At 39.5% G+C, this 14,640-nt stretch overlaps 4 protein-coding genes across 8 annotated transcripts; 2 read left to right on the top strand and 2 right to left on the bottom strand.

Moving 5' to 3' along the window:
• Positions 1 to 584: 584 nt before the first annotated feature.
• LOC116929115 (cytosolic carboxypeptidase-like protein 5) lies at positions 585 to 5,599 on the top strand. Of its 5 annotated transcripts, none has more exons than XM_032936268.2 (12): positions 585 to 741; positions 1,222 to 1,398; positions 1,478 to 1,620; positions 1,682 to 2,272; positions 2,335 to 2,656; positions 2,725 to 2,863; positions 2,931 to 3,112; positions 3,173 to 3,288; positions 3,361 to 3,582; positions 4,190 to 4,331; positions 4,440 to 4,633; positions 4,730 to 5,599. In XM_032936268.2, the coding sequence occupies exons 2-12, from the start codon at positions 1,224 to 1,226 to the stop codon at positions 5,105 to 5,107; spliced, it is 2,604 nt and encodes an 867-aa protein (XP_032792159.2). In that variant the 5' UTR covers positions 585 to 741; positions 1,222 to 1,223; the 3' UTR covers positions 5,108 to 5,599. The 5 variants fall into 5 exon arrangements, with proteins under 5 accessions (XP_032792159.2, XP_045034337.1, XP_045034336.1 ...); XM_045178402.1 differs by lacking the exon at positions 585 to 741 and adding an exon at positions 774 to 910; XM_045178401.1 differs by lacking the exon at positions 585 to 741 and adding an exon at positions 862 to 1,006.
• Positions 5,580 to 7,670, bottom strand: LOC116929118. Its single transcript, XM_032936273.2, has 3 exons — positions 6,305 to 7,670; positions 6,050 to 6,217; positions 5,580 to 5,970 (listed from the first exon to the last, which is right to left on the bottom strand). The coding sequence occupies exons 1-3, from the start codon at positions 6,357 to 6,359 to the stop codon at positions 5,762 to 5,764; spliced, it is 432 nt and encodes a 143-aa protein (XP_032792164.1). The 5' UTR covers positions 6,360 to 7,670; the 3' UTR covers positions 5,580 to 5,761.
• Positions 7,671 to 8,026: 356 nt separating this feature from the next.
• LOC116929116 (phosphatidylinositol 3,4,5-trisphosphate 3-phosphatase and dual-specificity protein phosphatase PTEN) lies at positions 8,027 to 12,280 on the top strand. The gene is given in 11 exon segments (XM_032936269.2): positions 8,027 to 8,531; positions 8,591 to 8,720; positions 8,785 to 8,959; positions 9,142 to 9,249; positions 9,325 to 9,466; positions 9,613 to 9,887; positions 9,889 to 10,049; positions 10,184 to 10,331; positions 10,417 to 10,701; positions 10,830 to 10,989; positions 11,165 to 12,280. Coding segments are annotated over 11 exon segments (1,806 nt in total). The 5' UTR covers positions 8,027 to 8,452; the 3' UTR covers positions 11,308 to 12,280.
• Positions 12,281 to 12,293: 13 nt separating this feature from the next.
• On the bottom strand, positions 12,294 to 13,652 carry LOC116929117 (protein lin-37 homolog). Its single transcript, XM_032936272.2, has 6 exons — positions 13,443 to 13,652; positions 13,242 to 13,374; positions 12,958 to 13,182; positions 12,685 to 12,898; positions 12,570 to 12,611; positions 12,294 to 12,512 (listed from the first exon to the last, which is right to left on the bottom strand). The coding sequence occupies exons 1-6, from the start codon at positions 13,465 to 13,467 to the stop codon at positions 12,399 to 12,401; spliced, it is 753 nt and encodes a 250-aa protein (XP_032792163.1). The 5' UTR covers positions 13,468 to 13,652; the 3' UTR covers positions 12,294 to 12,398.
• Between the last annotated feature and the right edge of the window lie 988 nt (positions 13,653 to 14,640).

The following is a 14,640-nucleotide window of genomic DNA, read 5'->3' on the forward strand; positions in this document are numbered from 1 at the left end:
TCCCAAAACCAGACAGGTACCAAAACCAAAAACCAGCTCCATTGGGTTCTATGATCAAGTTGAAGAACCAGGAGAACCAGGAACACCAATGCTACAAACCAGGCAACAAGTGCCCTATGGAGCAAGGCCATTGTACCAGTTGAATATCAGAGACACTGAACAAGTTCAGCAACTTCCTAACAGTTATTGGATCTGAAAAATAAAAACAAAAGTTTATCAAACGGCAAATGTGGATCGTCTTTTATGTTTAGATTTCTATGTATCACTATGTTGGCAGAAATTTCTATCATGACCTACCAAATAAATATCTTGGTAATAAGATAAATCATTTCGCTATTTCTAAATCACTATCGTCCCAGAATTACAAGTCACAATTTCGAAAATGGCACATGACAGAAACACAGGGGTTATGAATTAGTCACACTGGAGATTGTCAAAATCTTTACAACGTAATCGGGATTCCAGCGACTTTAATGTCAAAATGCACAGTCGCTTTTTGAAAATCGTGTGATACTTAATTTTGCCAAATTGAGAACTATCGCGATAATGAATTCGTGGCTTAATCAAATCATCTAAAAGTCATCTACGAAGAAAGCAGACGACAAGACGCCATTGTTGTTTTCATTTTGGCAGAGGAGACTAGCGTTAAACTTGAACAAATTTCACCAAATTATTATCACTTCCAGTTCGTGCCTAAGGCTTATAACATTCCTCCCCATTATCCGATTCATCTACGAATTGGTAAAAAAATCACCTTTGAATTAAATTTGATAGTTCAGCAGCATTATCGTAGTACCCGAGGTTAACAAAGGCGATGAACTCGTACACGTCCCTGTTCCCTTAATTTAATTCTCTTTTATATTGTATTTATAATCCACGTTTTGTCCTGAGTTAAGTTATCTCGTGGAAGGTGAAGTAGAAACATAACGTTGTCTGTTTGAATACGACATGAAACATATGTATATCACCTCATGTTCCACAGCTCAAATCCTACATTGCTAATAAGGTTTCTCAAGCTTTGAAGTTCACCCCAACAAAAATATCTGGCCAATCTGTGATTTTTGTTAGCTTCATTTCTAGTAATACTGAATCTTAATTAGATAGTTATACAAGTATCAAAAATTTTTCCACTGTGGCATTAGATTGAGATAACCAGTTAATTCTTTTGGTGTTTTCAAGTCTTACCAAAATAGTAACATAATTTTTTTCATTTCATGATAGGAATGAATGAAACCATTGGGAGTTTCCATTTTCACTCTGACTTTGACTCGGGGAATTTGGCAAAGGTTGTGATTAATGAAAAGAATGACAATGAATTTCACCTTTGGACACTGCCTGATTGTGCCAATACACCTTACGAAAATGGTAACAGGACATGGTTCTACTTTGGGGTTAAAGGTATGTTGTAAATGCATCCAAAATTTCCTTTCAATTCTTCTGTGTTAATCTGAGTGATGATGCTTACATTGCTGTATAGGTCCATGTGATACTGTGGTAAAATTTAACATCATGAATCTGAACAGACAAGCAAAGTTGTATAGTCAAGGAATGAAACCACTTTTTAAGGTGCACCCTCATCAAGAACAATGGGAGCGTATTAAAGACAAACCAATTTGCAGTGTAAGATATTCAATAGTGTCTGAAAAATTCTGATTAACTTTTCCTGAATTGTGTTTTGTAGATGGAAGACCAAAGTTTTGTACTTAGCTTCAAGTTTACCATGCCAAGTCAAGAAAATTCAACCGTCTATTTTGCCTTTTGCTATCCCTACTCTTATTCTGACCTGCTTTTTGATCTGGACACGTTAGACACCCGCTTTTCGGCAAAAGAAGGAAATATTTACTTTGGACGTGAACTTTTGTGCAATTCCTTGGATCAACGGCGAGTCGACTTGGTGACCGTTACGCGGAATGGTGATGAAAATCGCCGAGATAAGCCTGTTGTTTTTGTCAGTGCGAGAGTTCATCCAGGAGAGACGCCATCCAGCTTCGTTTTGAACGGTTTCCTTGATTTCATTCTCAAAGAGGACGACATCCGTGCACAAAAACTGCGCGAGAATTTCATTTTTCTGTTGGTTCCTATGCTCAATCCTGACGGAGTATACCGCGGTCACTACAGAACTGACAGTCGTGGAGTTAATCTCAACAGAGTATATCTTGAGACGGACGCAATTCTTCATCCAACCATAGCCGCCACCAAGCAGCTTTTGCTTGATTTGGCTAAAGAGGAGTTGGTTATGGAAACAAACTCCATGTCAACACTTGAGAAAAAGGTAACCCTGATTTTCGTGTTCATCCTTTTTATTGCAGGACTAATCTTGTGGTAAAAATGTAGGTAAAAGAAACGTTGTTAGTCCAAACGGATGATTCGAATTGTAAGGACGATTCGGTTACGCTATGGCCGCTTAGCTTTAAAGACGATGGCGGTCGGACGAACTTCGCTGGACTTCAGTTTCCTAATACCTCGGATGAAACTACCCTATCCTTATCATCGTCTACCATCCTCAGTGGCAGTACACTCGAGGGCGCGGAAGAGGGAGATGTCAGTGCGCAATATTTTGATGTTGCTCCAGCAACATCTTGCCCTGCAGCCGCTCCGTCGACCAAGAGCAGACTCTTCGCATACATTGACTTACACGGCCATGCATCAAAACGAGGTCTGCAATCCAACAAATGTATAAACTTTTTGAATTAGTTTCATGAGCAATGTCCATTTTTGTTACAGGTATCTTCATATATGGTAACCATTTTAAAGATGCAAACCAACAAGTAGAGTGCCTACTCCTGCCAAAACTGATCTCGCTCAACAGCCAACACTTTGATTTCTGGGCTTGCAATTTTTCTGAAAAAAATATGCGCCAACGGTTTGTTGAAAAATCGCTTTTAATTCTTAGGTTTTATCCGTTTATTTTCTGTCGTTTATCACGTTAGAGACAAACGGGACGGATTAAGCAAAGAGGGCTCTGGACGAGTCGCCGTGTCGAAGTTAACTGGAATCCCGCGGAGCTACACTCTCGAGTGCAACTATAATACTGGACGTATGCGTAATATTCTTAGTCCTCTGCCAACGGATAAGTTTCCGCTATTTCACGCCACTACTGGTGATGCCAAAGGTATTAGAAAGAGTAATTTACCTAATTTACATTCTTGTAATAAACACGTTTCTCAAACAGATGAGGAACGGCTAGATGGATCTACTCTATCACGCAGAAGAACGGTCAGTGCCGGACCTAGTTTAACAGATGCTTTCGCCCCACCAGTTCCTTACTCAGAACAGTCATTTAAAGAGGTATAAGCAGTCCATATGTAGCGCTTTCCAGTTTTCGAGAGTAATCAATTACTGCTTTCTTCCGCCTGACAGGTTGGAGAAGCGATTGCAGTATCTCTGCTTGATCTTATTGGAGCCAATCCCATGAGCCGTCTTCCACAGTCAACTTACGGGGATGTCGATGGTGCCCGTCAGTGGATCCGGCTTCATTGCCTTGGTCAACGTCGTTTCCCTTTCGTGGAAGCAGATGCAGATGAAGAGAGCACCTGCTCTCATCTACCATCTAGTTCGACAACATCCAACTTTCTCCAACAGGTTACGACTGTTTGATCCTTTTCTATCGTCTCTTATCACTTGATAGCGCGAAAAGAAGTCTTCGCTTGTCCAATTTAAAATTTGCAACTACCAAACTCAAAACTCCGCCACCTTCGTGGTGAGATTCTAGAATATTACTGTACACTAGTTAAAAAGTTTGATAAGATAGCGGCCCATGTTGTCCATAGAGTCTCCTTTGCAAAATTCGTGTTTTAAATTTTCTCTCCTCTGCCTTCCAAGAATCTCTTGATTTGGAACGAAGCTTTCACTCTCAGTAGATTACCGATTAACTCTTTCTAGTCCCAAAGTCGAACTTTAGAAGATAAAAAAAAAAAAGACCGCAGCAAGCTTTGCATAACAGCCCAACTCACTTTTATTTTGACAGTCCTATCTTTCGTTCGACATTCGTCCGTCGCTTTGTATGTTTGTACTCTATTCGTCCTTTTTATTTTGATTTTGAACGATAACACAATACATTCCCTCCGTCTGGGCCCCATCGGATTGCTCTTTCAAAGTTTTTTCACCTTGGCGTTTGGTCGCCAAAACACATTTGATTCAACTAATATTAACAAACTGCCTGCAAACTCGTGCAATCTGCACTCTTCAGGTTTCTCACCGAGATTCTATGGCCTACCCTGCTACGTCGACAGCTACGACTGGTGATTTGGCCACTACCGTAATGTCCCTCTCATTGCCGGCAAAAAGACTTTCGCCAGGGAAAAGACTACCGAAATCAGGAGAAAAAACAAGTGAGTTATTCCTCATTTCCTGGCAGATGATTGCAAAAAATGGGCAGTGTCTGGTAGGTACCACCCACTTAAGTTTTTCATTGCTTCATGCTTCTACATTTGAATCAGATCGCGTTCGAGTTCGAAAACCTTGGCCTGGTAGTCCCCGAATGAAGGAGTCACCTAATCAGAGCCCCAAACAGCAGGGACCATCCACCGTGGACTTCGCGCCTTCCTCACCGAGTTACCAGCTCTTCCCTAAAGTTAAAAGCCCACCAAGCGCTCGCCGCATCCCCAGGAAGAAATCGTTGAGAAAAGCCAAAGTAAGCATTTTGCCTTTTGTTTTTTTTTTTCTTTGTGAGCCCCAGGCTCTTTCTTGTTAACTGGTTGGAACTTGAAAGGGCGCTTTTTTCTTTCAGGTCCAGCCGCTCGTGAAGAAGGATGGGATGATTGAGGTCGAACTGAATGCTACATTTCATGCTACTTCGCCCTCTTCTCCACCCAAGCAGCTGCTTAAGCGAAAACGTCGCAAGTCCAGGACTCAGAGTGTCAGTGAAAGTTCTAAGGAAAAACGGAAGTTTAAGGGATCGCCCGTAGCCGTTGCAGCGGTTGCCGCCGCTGTAGTAGCTGCATCAGATAATAATTCAACTGAGGTAGACTACCCTCAACCCTCAACATCGGCGTCGACCCGCATTCAGACCAAATCGGTGATGGTGAAAAAAAAAAAGCTCCTGAAGAAAAGAAATGCCACAAGCGTCCTTCAGAAGAAAAAACGAATTAATTTGATTATTGAGTGATTATTGCTAAGTGACTGTTCTTGTTTTGTTTTTTTGTTTCATTTTTTTATTTTCTTTTCTTTCAATTTAAAAAAACTGTTATTTAGGACATTTGAGTAACGAATCTGGTTTTCGTACGTAATGTGGGTTCGTGTATTGCTCCGGTCGTGCCGAAACACGCTCAATAACTATTGATGATTTTTGCTATCCTCTCCCAAAAAGTATGGTTGTTCGTCTACGAACGAAAATATTGGCTTAAAAATTGATTAGTTCGATAGATGAAATTACTAAAACGAAGTTGTTTTGTATTACGTCCTGTCACACTGAAAATCTGGAAATCCCAGCCTCGCTATTCATATACAAAGGAATATGAAGAAACTATGAATATTTATTTAAGATCCCTTTTAACGTAAATTTAAACGAACAAACCCCTGTATAAATCATGTTTTCTGTTGAATAACTGCGCGAAAGAAAAATACAACACAGGCTGCGCTTTTCTCTGTCACAACTGAACGCTGTGTTTCTTTTCTTTTGTTTTAATGTTTCGTTTTATGTTTTAACAAGACATACAGTAATGCATTGCGTCCTGAAGATCAGTTGAGATGGTGTTACAGTGTGTGTCTCATGTGTGTCAGCACTATGTTATCAACGTTCTGAATATTTCCTTTAAATCTATTAGAGCAAGAATTTTGGACTTAGTAAGGCTACCGTGGCAAACGACACCATGGTGGCGAAAACCATTTGAAGATCAGCTCCAGAGTTGCATCCGTCGTGATCACAAGAGCAGACATATTGGCGACCACCCAAGCCGGCCTTCTGGTAGCAAGTGTTGGTCACAGGATCATCTTGGCCGCATTCACGAATTACCCTAATGTTTGAATCGACTGCAAATTTGCAAATAGTTTTATCAGTCGGGACAATCGTCAGCTTCGCTTCTACATTATGAAATGAAAAACGATCTACCTCCTGTATGATTCGGAGCATCTTGGTCGATTTTTCTGCAAATAGTGTTTTTAGCTCCTCCAGGCAATTCACTGCAATCTTTCAAGAAATTAGGATTAAGTGACTGCGTGGGGGAGCATCCTGTTTTATCTATCGCGGAATTGCAGACGTAGCATTTAATAGCATCACCTGTTGAACAAAATCAAACAAATTTAATCATTACTCTATTTGGTAGGTATTCATGGGGAAATAATAAAAAAAAACGTCGAAACTTGCCAGTCGAGATGAAGAACGCGAAACAGACGATGAAGCACAAGAAAAGACGATTCATTTCGGATCGGGGCGAATGGCAAGGAGACTTGATAGTGCAATATTAAGCCTAGGAATAAGATAAAGGGAGGCTTATTGCACCCAACTGTCGATTGCAAGGGCTGGCCAACGTCTGCGAAGAACCCCTCCGTGTCCGTTTTATTTTCTTGAACGTTTTTCTCCCAATCAAATCTTGTTTCGGCTAGTTCATTCCGACACTACAGACATGCTGTGAAAAGTTAATCCTGTTGCTTGAAAGTCGATTTCGGATTTTCACCGGATGCAGCGTCCTGAGTGTCGTTGATCATACAAAAATGACTTGTAGAGTGCTACACGATCGGAGACATGCCACGGTGTAGTTTAAGGGAAAATAGCGGTTGTTCACCGAATTCCCATTCCTGGCATGCAAACTGTCTGTGATGGATGGATCATCCAAGGCTGAAAAGGGGGTTTATCGGTGCTATCCATCGCTTCTATAGCAACCTAAAACATAAAAACAATTAGTAAAAAACGAAAGTACTTTTTCTAAGTAAGTAAAGGTTATTGCTGCCTGTCAGATATGGCGAACGTAAAATATCCATTTGGATGCTGTATCTTTAAAGAAGGGGAAACGCTGGTGGGTAAAGAAAGGCAAGATTTAACCAAGTGTGAGTGAATCTTCATAAGCACGCAAAGCGAGCAAATGGGTTGGAATTGTTTAGCGTTGTCCAGAATCTCAATTGGCTCTTCACTCATTCACCGTCTTAAGAAAGCGTTAGTGGCCGTTGCATTCTGTTACTGGACGATAAAGCCATATTGAACCGGTGTCTGCTACTCAGCGATGCCACAGGCGCTTCTCATTCTTATGCAACCCCAGTTCTAGCGTATTTCGCACCTTCAGCAACATTCGTTGGAAAAAGAAACGATATGGAACAACAAAGAAATCAATTTGTTCATCATCTTTAGAAGCATTGAATGAAAAAGATCACATTAAGAAAAAAGCGCGTTACATGGCGAACTATTCAATCAACACTGCATTGGGCTTTCAAGCGTTATAATCCCGACATGAATAGGACACGTAGAGTAAAGTAGGAGGGATTTGTGATGAAAATCCTATCATGTCAGACATTCACACGGTATACATGTATCACATACAAACCTTTCAACGGCACCTTCTTGGTATTCTGGATCTGCATGCTTTGAACTCGACGTGGACTGGTGAGAAGGCAAAAATTGTCTTTACTTCTCCTTTGCAGTTGTTCCTTTTTTAAAATCTACACTTAATTTTCACATCACTTACCTACGCAATTTTACTCTCCTATCTATTGTTTGTGATACGCTTAAATAACCTGTTCTTGTCATAACTGATAGAATGGTGATTATCTGCTCAACGTTGTCTGCTATAGTGCTATTAGGCTACCAATTAAAAATTTCTAGAGCATTTAACTTTTGACGATATAATCTGTTTACAGGTATACCCTGTTAACGTTTCTTCATGAAAGCAAAAGTATTCTTTTGTTTGAGAATATCAGGTTGAAACATGATTGGTTTTTTTACATCTAAAATCAGAGTAACTTTAAAATGCAAGTCAACTGCCGAAGGCAAAATGTACTGGCCTATTAAAGACGAAGGTTTAGTGGTATGCGTTTTCTTGAAATTGGTGGCGTCTTACGGATGCTTTATGTACTAGAACGCGTCGACCTGCTATCTTTAGTGGGTGTACGGGCCTGATCTCGTGTATCTTAGAGTTCTAACAAAGCGAAAGCGGCTCGGTGTGTGTGCGTCTCTCCCCTGCCTCCTTGTCTTACTGTATCGACGGCTTATCCCTCTCTGCTCTTTTAAAACTTTTATTTGATTGAAAATGATAATAATCTCTTGGGAAAAACGAGAGAGAAACCAACTGTCAAATGTGTCACCTTAGTTGGCAGTGAATTGCTTCCAGAGACTTTTACTTGTCGTTAGTTGTTGTCAAGTGAGAATCGAGTAGGAATAGAACGAGTGCTGTTCGAGAGAAGAAAGTGCGTCGGTGTGTGCAATTGCTTGTTTGTTTGCCTTTTCCAGCCTAATGGGTGTGATATTGTAAACAAATTGATCAAAAGTGATGGTGATTTTTATTTCATAAAACTTAATTAAAGAATGGCAAGCACTATCAAAGGATTGGTTAGTCGCAAGAAGAAGCGCTACAAGGAAGATGGATTTAATCTAGATTTGACTTGTGAGTACTTTGCATTCTCCCACTTTGTTTGGCCCCATAACCGCTATGCATTTTTCTAGATATATTTGAAAATGTCATTGCCATGGGATACCCAGCTGCTAAGCTAGAAGGAGTCTATCGAAACCACATTGATGATGTGTACAGGTTTCTGGAAACTAAACATAAAGATCACTACAAGATATACAATTTGTAAGCTATCTGAAGGATATGATTAAGGAGAAACTCAATGTTTTTATCATAATATTTTTTTTAGGTGTTCAGAGCGTTCCTATGACTGTAGTAGGTTTAAAAACAGAGTTTCTTCCTTCCCATTTGATGATCACAATCCACCCAAACTGGGTTCGATTGAGCCATTCTGTAAGGATATGGATGAGTGGCTTGGCCAGGATCCATCAAATGTTGCAGCTATCCACTGCAAAGCTGGAAAGGTACCACAAAAACAAAAAAAACCTATTTCATTAGTCTTCTATGATGAAACTTGAAGAAGTTTTTATCTAACATAGAACTTGCAATCTAGGTTCTTATTTTCATTCTTTCAAGCCATGTCATGTTTTATTTTTGTTTTTCTTTATTTTTGGTTTTTGATAAAAATAATTATTTTTGTTTTCAGGGAAGAACTGGTTTGATGATATGCTGTTACATACTACATCGACGTTGGGCGGAAAATGCAGATGAAGCCCTTAAACACTATGGGCAGACCAGAACGCACGACACCAAAGTAAGATCCTGTAAATAATCTCGTAAGAATCTATGATAATCTAGTGGTGTTTCTCTCCCTGAATTTTACTTTTAGGGTGTCACCATACCTAGCCAGAGACGCTATGTGGAGTATTACGATCAGTTACTCAAAGCGGGAGGGTCGGGTTATTCGTTGTGCCCTCTCGAGTTGCGTGAGATTCGCCTGCAGCCCATTCCCAATATGAGTGGCGGATGTGGTAAGCGCTTATCTAACCTCTTATTTTACTATAGTTAATGATAAGAATGACGGAAGACTGCTCTAGCATACTATTACTAAAAAACGATAGAATTTAATATTGATTCTAGCAACACAATGTCTTTTCTTTCTTCGATTTCTCCATAGTTCCCGTTTTGACCGTACATGAAGCGGAAAGCCAGCAAGAATTTACACCGCCAATAGAGCTGACCAAAGTCGGACGCGTGCTACGTATTACCTTAAAAACGCCACTGAGCCTAAAGGGCGATGTGCGGGTGATCCTCAAAAACAAACCCAACGTGATAATGATGAAGGAAAAAATGTTTCATTTTTGGTTCAACACCTATTTTGTCAAAGACCAAGCTCTCCCACCGTCACCGTCCCCATCACCTCGTCGAACTCTCAATCGAGAAAAATGACTTTCCATCCAACGGCTTGGATAGTACCGTGTCAATGACTAAAGCCGAAGGCTTAGCTTTAAAAAATCGATTTATAGGCTCACTAATTGAACGACCTGAACATTCTGGAAGCTGCCAGACCAACCATCTCAGCCCGAACATGGTCTTATTGTCTAGTTCATCCAGGTGCGAACATATTTTATAGGATATGTATTTACCTATATATTTCTCAATAACAATAGATCTAAATTTTAATACCTTAAAAAACCATTATTAATAAGTTTTCTTTGCTTGTTTTCTGTTTATTTTTTCTTTTGCAGGGCATCATCTTTGAATTCAGTGTATTCGGAAAACTCTTCTGCGACTACCTCGGAGCCAAAACAATGGCTCAGTGTAACATTAGTTAAACGAGAGCTAGATAAAGCTTGCAAAGATAGCAACAATAAAATTTTTGCGTCGGATTTTAAGGCAAGCCAATCAAATCGATTTGCTCTGGTAGAAAGAATTTTTAAAATTTTTTGCTAATCTTCGTTTGCGTTTTCAAAAATACCAGACTACGTTGTACTTCACTCGTCCTGGTCAGGTGCCTTTGAGCACCGTTGGAAGTCTACCCAATATGGATTCTGCCGCTCGAGCTAACCGCAGTAGCATGACCACCATGAACTGCAGTCCTGCTATCCCGCGCTTTTCCTCGGTTGCCTCTAACGGATCAAGCCGACCAAAAACTATCGCAACAACCGGTACCAACCGATCGGTAAAATTAAGTTCACCTCAAAACCTCGGCCTTCTCGGGCCAATTTGTTGGAGACCCGATAAATCAACCGAGGGACACGTGAAGGTAGGGTATTGTAATGTTTTGCAAAGTTGACTCTACCTTCCCTTTCTCTGATAAGCTAGTGAATGCCAATGTCAAAATCCTAGGGCTGTTAAGTATTTATGTATTATTTAGATTTCTTTTGCGTTTAGATTAGTAAACATGAAGAAGTAGAAAAACATGACCAATTACCTCGCCATTCGGATTCAAGCCAGACATGGAGTTCAGAAAATGATAGCTCAGATATAGAAGGATCGGAGCGAAACCAATTCCAGTCGCCAGTGAACCAGGAGCAGGAAGAAGCTGAGCAAGGTTCGTAATCTCTGGATTGATTGTTTGGATCCGTGGTGATTCAACAAGCAACTCCCATTATCTCTTTTAAGTTTTTTCCTCTTCCATTTTTTCATTGCTCATTTCCTTTCAAATATTTCTACACTTTTTTCTCTTTTCTTACCTGAAGCATTTCTGTATACATGTTCTTGGGTAGATGATACTTGCACCTCTTCGGATGCTGTTGGTCGCTATCGGTTACTCTCCTTTTCGGCTTGCACCTCTGAGGGTTCTGAAGGAATAGTGCGTCTGAGTCCACCGTCTGTTGATCCTACGCTGAAAGGTTGGACTTCCACCTGATAGCAGCATGCTGATTTGGTTCCTCTTTTTCGCCGTCTTAATCTCTTGGTTGGCACATTTGTATTACTCTCCTGCCCCCTACGGGATTTTTTTTTCCCTGCCCCTTTGCGAATCCAGTCGGAAACGATCAGTTAGTGCTGGCCTGAGCGATAACTTCCTACCCGGTGTCGCTTGCTTAGAAAGACAGCACTTTCGAAATATGCGCAAAAAGAAATTTTGCATTTTAACGTATCATTTGTACTCGGTGTGTTGCGATTTTGCAACAGGACGTAAGCGATCGCTGTCTTGGGTTATAGGTCGCGTTTATTGTTCCCTTTCGTATCACCTTTGTTTCTATGGTTCTAAATTTTTGAATTAGTTTTTTGTTTCTTTATCTAATTGGATCGGTTAAAGGGGTTGGAGCCTTATCATCATGCTCCCCTTCACATATTCGTTGGTCCCTCATTATATATATATTTTTTTCACTTTGTTTCGCAGCAAATCCTCCCAGTTCTTGTTTAATCGTTTTTCATTGTTAAAATAAACATGTGACCTGGATCTCCCTTTATATAAGAGACACCATGCGAGAATTGGCGTCAGAAGTTGGAAATTTTTCCCGCACTTCGTTATTAATTAGTTCAATGGTACTCTTGTCGTCACTGCATTTCTTGTTAGCATTCTTTTTCCATATTATTGCAGTTCTTATTACATGAAATCTCTTAAACTTGATTAATTTACCCTTTTTTTGTGTTGAGAAATGAAAGATCAATTGAGCACTTATTTATCTTGCAGGGGAATCGACCTATTTGTGACCTGGAGTGTGAAAAACTGTTATAAGAGATTTCTCTTGATTACCATTTAACTGACGAAAACCATTTTCGTATTTTGTCTCATTTGTTTCTTTTCGTTTGTTCATTCGTTGATTTTTTTGTTTGTTTTGTATCGAGTCGGAAACGATATGACTGGACAATAATATACTATAACTGAACAGTTAGGAAGTCATAATATTTTTGTTATGGGCCTCTATGTATTGAACCATACGTCGCGCAAGGCAAACGCTGATAATCATTGGGTTTTAGTCAAAATTTGTAAAGAAAAATGTGTTTTCGAATTTATGGACGAACTAAAATATTCTTGAGAATTTTGGTGCTTTCGGCATAACGGACTTCGTTAACGTTAGCTGCGCGTCGCCATTGCTCGCGTACCCGACCCCAATGGGAACAATGCTTTAAGAAGAGATGTTAAAAGAAATAGCTCTACCTTTAATCAAGAAGCTCACTCACCTCCTGTAATAATGACGATATTGATGGAACTGCAGTGTCTTCCTGGTTTTAAAAAAACCACAAACCATGTTATTATTGACAAGTTTTCAATTGAACCTTTATGGTGGAAACTTACATGCAAATTTAAAAGAAAATCTAGAGATTTTGACTTTTCACTTGGCTTCAGATCAATAGGAATCCTTGTGTCAATCACTTTCCCCCCTTTATTCAGAGGCATTGCTTCTGGTGTTGGTAAGCTATTTACAAAAGCTTCACTGGTTTCTTCATTTTTCAGAATATCCTCTTTAACATCAATTCCTTTTTCTTCCACTTTCTTTGGGGAGTTTGCGCTGATACAAAAATTCTCTTTAACTCATAGGTTTTTTTTATTAAGTTTATATAAAATTACCTAGTGGGAGTGAGATGTTGGTTGTTAGGCTGATTCTTAATCCAGGCACGGCATACAGGGTAAAGGGGTGTTTGAGGAGAGAACTTTGCAAGGTCAACACTACGATCATACAGCTTAAGCACATAAGAGTTTTGGTCATTTTTGTAATGTTTATCCACATTGAGACGCCGCCTTTTCCTTAATGGGGTTTTAGTTGTTCCTGACTTCCTAGGAGATGCTGATTGGCTAGGTATGGAAGGAATGATTTCTGGTTTGGAATACTAAATACTATAGTTAAAGAATACCTTCGACCTTCGTGAATTAGATCGGTCACATCTACGTCCGATTCGTCACTATCTTCAGATTCAGTTTTTTCAATCAAAATTTGCAATGCCCCTTCAAGTCGTCCACGGGCTGTGCTAACTTCATGCCCGTGATCTGCAAGATAAAACAATTCAGAATTTCTAGAAATTCATCCAAAATGTGAGAATTCTATGGATGATTACCAAATTTTTCTTTATCCTTCCGCATTTTAGAATACGGAATACAAAAAGGAAAAGTCAGGATTTGTGTAAATTAAAACTCGCCCTTCAGTTCAAGTTCTAAACAAACACACAAGCAGTGGTGCCACTTCGAAAATCGGGAAAACTCGGAATTTTTTACAAAAGACCTGAAAAACCTGATTGCCAGATCACTGTAAACCTGCTGAAAACTTGCACATTTTTCTAAAAACCCTGCTAAAAACTTGAATTTTTTTGAAAAACCTGAAAAAACTTGCTGAAAATTTGTAATATTTTCATGAAAATTACCTTTTTAAGTCTTTATCTGTATTTCAATTTCAATTTTTGAAACAGTTGAACATAGAAGATCATTAAGAATAAGACAAACAGAAAAGAGAAAACGTTAACTGGATTAAATATTATGGAACGAGAATCACATTGTGCATCACGAAAACTTTCGATTTTCATTGGAAAATTTATCAGAGAAATTCTCTGATAGAAGGAAAGGACTTCTATTTGACTCCATCTCTTTCACCAGGATCGACAACTGCATTAGATTTGACTTTTGATACTACTTCAAGTAGTTCGTCAGGATCTCAAGAAAGATATGATTGTGAGCACTTTTTCCTTCATTTAAAAACCATTTTTTAATATGCAATAAACTCACGAGTGTGTCATTTTTTTTCGTCAGTTCAAATCTGATGTGGACGAAGAAGACATGAATTGGGACCAACTACTTTGTTTAACACCAATTCCTGTTAAAATTTTCTTTTTTTATTTATTGAAATATTAACATTTCGCGCTTTCGCCAGCCACCCAGCACAACTTGGTCTCTACGAGACGGTCTCGAAGGGTCGAGACCGTCACCGCTACATCCCAGTGGGACTATTCCGGCCCTCTGATTGGCTCTCTCCTTCTCCTCACCCTAAAGCCCCTCCACCCCTTCTGCTTGTGGTGTGTGGTGTGTGTGGGGCGTGGTGGAGTTTTTCGTCGGGCTGTCGCCTTCATTTGTTTATTTTTCGTGTGTTTATTTATACTTTTAATGTTTACTTTTATTTTTTGTAATTTATTCTAATACACTATTTATACCTTTATTAAATTGCTTTTCAATTTATAAAACAAGAATGAACTAAACATCGGTATGTTTCAATTAGATTTATTGTGAATTATCACCCATGGGGAACTGGGTTGGTGCGGGCCGGAG

The sequence above is a fragment of the Daphnia magna genome, linkage group LG8 (genome assembly GCF_020631705.1).
Source record: "Daphnia magna isolate NIES linkage group LG8, ASM2063170v1.1, whole genome shotgun sequence".
Taxonomy (NCBI): Eukaryota; Metazoa; Arthropoda; class Branchiopoda; order Diplostraca; family Daphniidae; genus Daphnia; species Daphnia magna.

Bases quoted from the DNA above. Each gene is read 5' to 3' on its own strand.
- LOC116929117 (XM_032936272.2), bottom strand. From the start codon at position 13,467: ATGCGGAAGGATAAAGAAAAATTTG. The intron at 13,375-13,442 runs GTAATCATCCAT...TTTATCTTGCAG, and splicing joins GAAGGATAAAGAAAAATTTG to ATCACGGGCATGAAGTTAGC. The intron at 12,612-12,684 runs GTAAGTTTCCAC...TTTTAAAACCAG, and splicing joins ATTTTCTTTTAAATTTGCAT to GAAGACACTGCAGTTCCATC.
- LOC116929118 (XM_032936273.2), bottom strand. From the start codon at position 6,359: ATGAATCGTCTTTTCTTGTGCTTCATCGTCTGTTTCGCGTTCTTCATC. The intron at 6,218-6,304 runs GCAAGTTTCGAC...TTTGTTCAACAG, and splicing joins CGCGTTCTTCATCTCGACTG to GTGATGCTATTAAATGCTAC. The intron at 5,971-6,049 runs GTAGATCGTTTT...GCAAATTTGCAG, and splicing joins TGCTCCGAATCATACAGGAG to TCGATTCAAACATTAGGGTA.
- LOC116929115 (XM_032936268.2), top strand. From the start codon at position 1,224: ATGAATGAAACCATTGGGAGTTTCCATTTTCACTCTGACTTTGACTCG. The intron at 2,864-2,930 runs GTTTGTTGAAAA...TTATCACGTTAG, and splicing joins GAAAAAAATATGCGCCAACG to AGACAAACGGGACGGATTAA. The intron at 4,634-4,729 runs GTAAGCATTTTG...TTTTTCTTTCAG, and splicing joins AATCGTTGAGAAAAGCCAAA to GTCCAGCCGCTCGTGAAGAA.